The following is a 2,947-nucleotide window of genomic DNA, read 5'->3' on the forward strand; positions in this document are numbered from 1 at the left end:
GAGGCAATAGATCTGGACCTCATCCATGCAGTAAGGCAAAAAGATCTGCTTAAGGTTCCGCTCGACCAGGGAGGATTCGACCAGCACCAGAGCAAAACATCGATCATGGTGGTGCTGAAGGAGGTGGGTGAACATATTAGTAGTATGGCAAAAGACACAGAGTTTGACGTGGTATGGGCTGCGCTCTGGGAGTCTCTCTTCGTTCACGGTGCTGTCGTCAAGTGTGGAGACCACAGAGGCTTTTGGCTGAACGGTCTTCCATCGGGATGGCGTTGGACAGCAGTACTGGACACAATCCTCAACGTGTGTTCATTCCGAGCACTGGCTCGTATAGCGATGGAGAGAATCAGTGAGAGGCCCTACATTGGAAATTTCTATGCTCAGGGCGATGACGTCATCTTTTCGTCGAATTCTCTTACGTTCGTCAGATACCTCATCGACACCTATGGCCAAGTGGGTTACGAAGTGCACCCGCTCAAAACGTATATCTCCACATGGAGAGGTGAGTTTCTGCGCCGGAGCTACGAACCAACAGGGGTAACCGGGTACGTAGCAAGGAGTATGATTAACATCAGGTTTAAGAACCCAGTCCAGGAATCACCAATAGATGTCCACGAGCGCGTCTATTCTACGTTGAGCCAGTGGCATCTGGTGGGCTTGAGAGAAGCGAATGGAAGCGAATGTGCGAAGATCTTCCTTGAGAATATGGAAGATAAAGGATTAAACAGGAAAGTGGTAGCGTCCTACGCGATAACGCCAAATGCAGTTGGGGGTTGTGGCCTAGACCCAGCAAGTGGGATGGGCATACATATGGCGGAAGAGAGCGACGGATACTGGTACACGGCGGAAGTGTACAAGGAAATGAGACCATTGGCGATTAAGCTAGGATGCTGGGAGAGGCGGATACGTGACACGGGCTGGGTGCCGTCGAGGGGCAGGGATGATGAGACCCGGATAGGACTGGTCAAGAGTTGGGGTGTCCGGGAGTCCGTGTTGGTGAAGAAGGTAGAGGGACGTTTTGTCCGGATAGAACCCAGAGAGCCGTTACGGATAGACGGGCCGGGGATGGTGGAGGTCGCCGACAAGTTCTGGGAACTTGAGGCAGTGCCGGTACAGCTCCACGGTGCGTTAAAGAGGGATGTGGTGGAGAGGAAAGAGGAAGATAAGTGGATGAAGCCGGGCGCAGCGCTAATCGCCAAGTATCTGCGCTCGAGGATGAGCCTCCGTGTATATACCGGATATATAACGGGAGCGTGGGAGTACCCAATGCCACTAGTGGATAGGGTCGGACCGCGTTACGGAGGAGAGATCAAGAAGTGGGGAGACATGATGTTGAGGAGAGCGTTGAGCACGAGGGACATAGGACTCGCGAGACTGGAGAGATACATGCTCTGGCTCGAGATTCAGATGACGAGGACGTCCGTTTCCGGAGCGTGTAGTGAAGGAGTGAATTTGCGAAGTTGCGAGAGTGAGAGTGAATATTGGGTGGAAAGGGAGAGGAGAGGTGAGAGAGCAGGGCGTGTGGAGGTAGGAAAGGGGTGAGGATAAGGGTGAGAGTATAGGGGAGTAGGAAAGTGCAGGGAGTGGAAGGAAAAAGGGCTGGAAGAAGTGAAGTGAGGTTAGGGACAGGAGAAGGCAAGCGGGAGGAGAGGGGTGAAGGGAAGGTGGGAGACAGACAGTTAGGAAAGGAGGAACGGGGAGGGACGGTGGTGACATCGGACGGGAGCAGGGAGAAGCGAGCAAAGCGATAAACGGTGGAAGAGAAAGTAGAGGAGAATAGAAAGCGAGGGTGAGCAGGTTGGGAAAGGAGAAAAGGAAAGGGTAAGGAAGCGAGAGATCAGAGGGAGATTGAAAGGGCAGGAAGAGTGGAGAAAAGAGAAGAGGAGTAGAAGGAAGGATAGGAAGAAGAGAAAAAGAGGAGCATGGAAAGAAAGGAGGAAAAAGCGGAGGGGGGAGACGAAGAGGCGAAGAAAAGGGGTAGGAAAACGAATGCGGAAAGGTTGATGAGGGAAAGGGGAGCCTCATTAGGGAGCTATGGGGACCTGAGCGAAATATGGAAAAGAAAAAGACAGATAGCGGAGGAGGAAGAGCAGGAGGAGCAGGAGGAAGAATGGATGTTCAGGAAAAGCAAAAGGGTGGTGAGATCGCCGGAAAGTAAGGTCGGGGGGGAAGGGAACATGGAGGAACTGTTGAGAGAGTGGAGGGAATGGCGGAAAGAAGCGAAAAAAGACATGGGAGAACTAAAGGAGAGGATGGAGGCAGTGGGAGAGGAGGTGGGAAAGATAAGGGAGGATATGAGAAGAGGAGAGGAAAGATGGAGAGAGGAGAAAGAGAGGATGGAGAAAAGGCTAGGAGAGGCGGAAAGGAAGATGAGAGAGTTAGAGGGGGCGAAGAAGAGGATGGAGGAGATAGAAAAGAGGGTAGTGAACTTGGAAAGGGAGAGAGGAAGGGAGGAAGGGGGGACGAAGGGAGGACGGTGCGAGGTGGAACGGGAAGAGGGGGTGGTGAAGAGGCTGAAGGAGATAGAGAAGAAGTTAGAGAGAAAGGAGAAGGAGGTGAAGAGAAACAATATTATAATAAAGGAGGCGGAAGCGGAGGGAACAGCGGTGCAGGTTGTAGAAAGAATAATGGCAAGGATCGGAGTGAAGGGGGGGATAGAGGGAGCAAGGGAACTGAGAAGAGTAGGAGAGGGGGGAAGGGGGAGGATGATAGAAGTGAGGCTAGAAAGCGTAGAGAAGAAAAGCGAAGTGATGAGGAACAAGTGGAAGTTGAGGGGGAGGAGGGAGAGGGTAGAGGAGGATTTAACATGGGATGAGAGAAGGATTCAGTGGAAGCTGAGAAGGATAGGAGACGAGGAGAGGAGGAAGGGGAGACAGGTAAGGGTGGGGTTGGGGAGGATCGTGGTGGAGGGAAAGGTATGGGTGTGGGACGAGGAACGGGAAACAGT

At 52.6% G+C, this 2,947-nt stretch overlaps 1 protein-coding gene across 1 annotated transcript in view; it reads left to right on the forward strand.

The window, feature by feature from the left end:
- Nucleotides 1-1,922: 1,922 nt before the first annotated feature.
- LOC108623187 (trichohyalin-like) overlaps nucleotides 1,923-2,947 on the forward strand; it is a gene marked incomplete at its 3' end in the record, with an annotated part of 3,122 nt that continues 2,097 nt past the window's right edge. The window contains exon 1 of the mRNA XM_018021514.1: nucleotides 1,923-2,876. Within this exon, the coding sequence (XP_017877003.1) occupies nucleotides 1,923-2,876 (954 nt within the window). The remainder of the gene's footprint in view (nucleotides 2,877-2,947) is intronic.

Source organism: Ceratina calcarata, unplaced genomic scaffold (assembly GCF_001652005.2).
Source record: "Ceratina calcarata isolate Rehan_Ccalc_2016 unplaced genomic scaffold, ASM165200v1 scaffold1146, whole genome shotgun sequence".
NCBI classification, from domain to species: domain Eukaryota; kingdom Metazoa; phylum Arthropoda; class Insecta; order Hymenoptera; family Apidae; genus Ceratina; species Ceratina calcarata.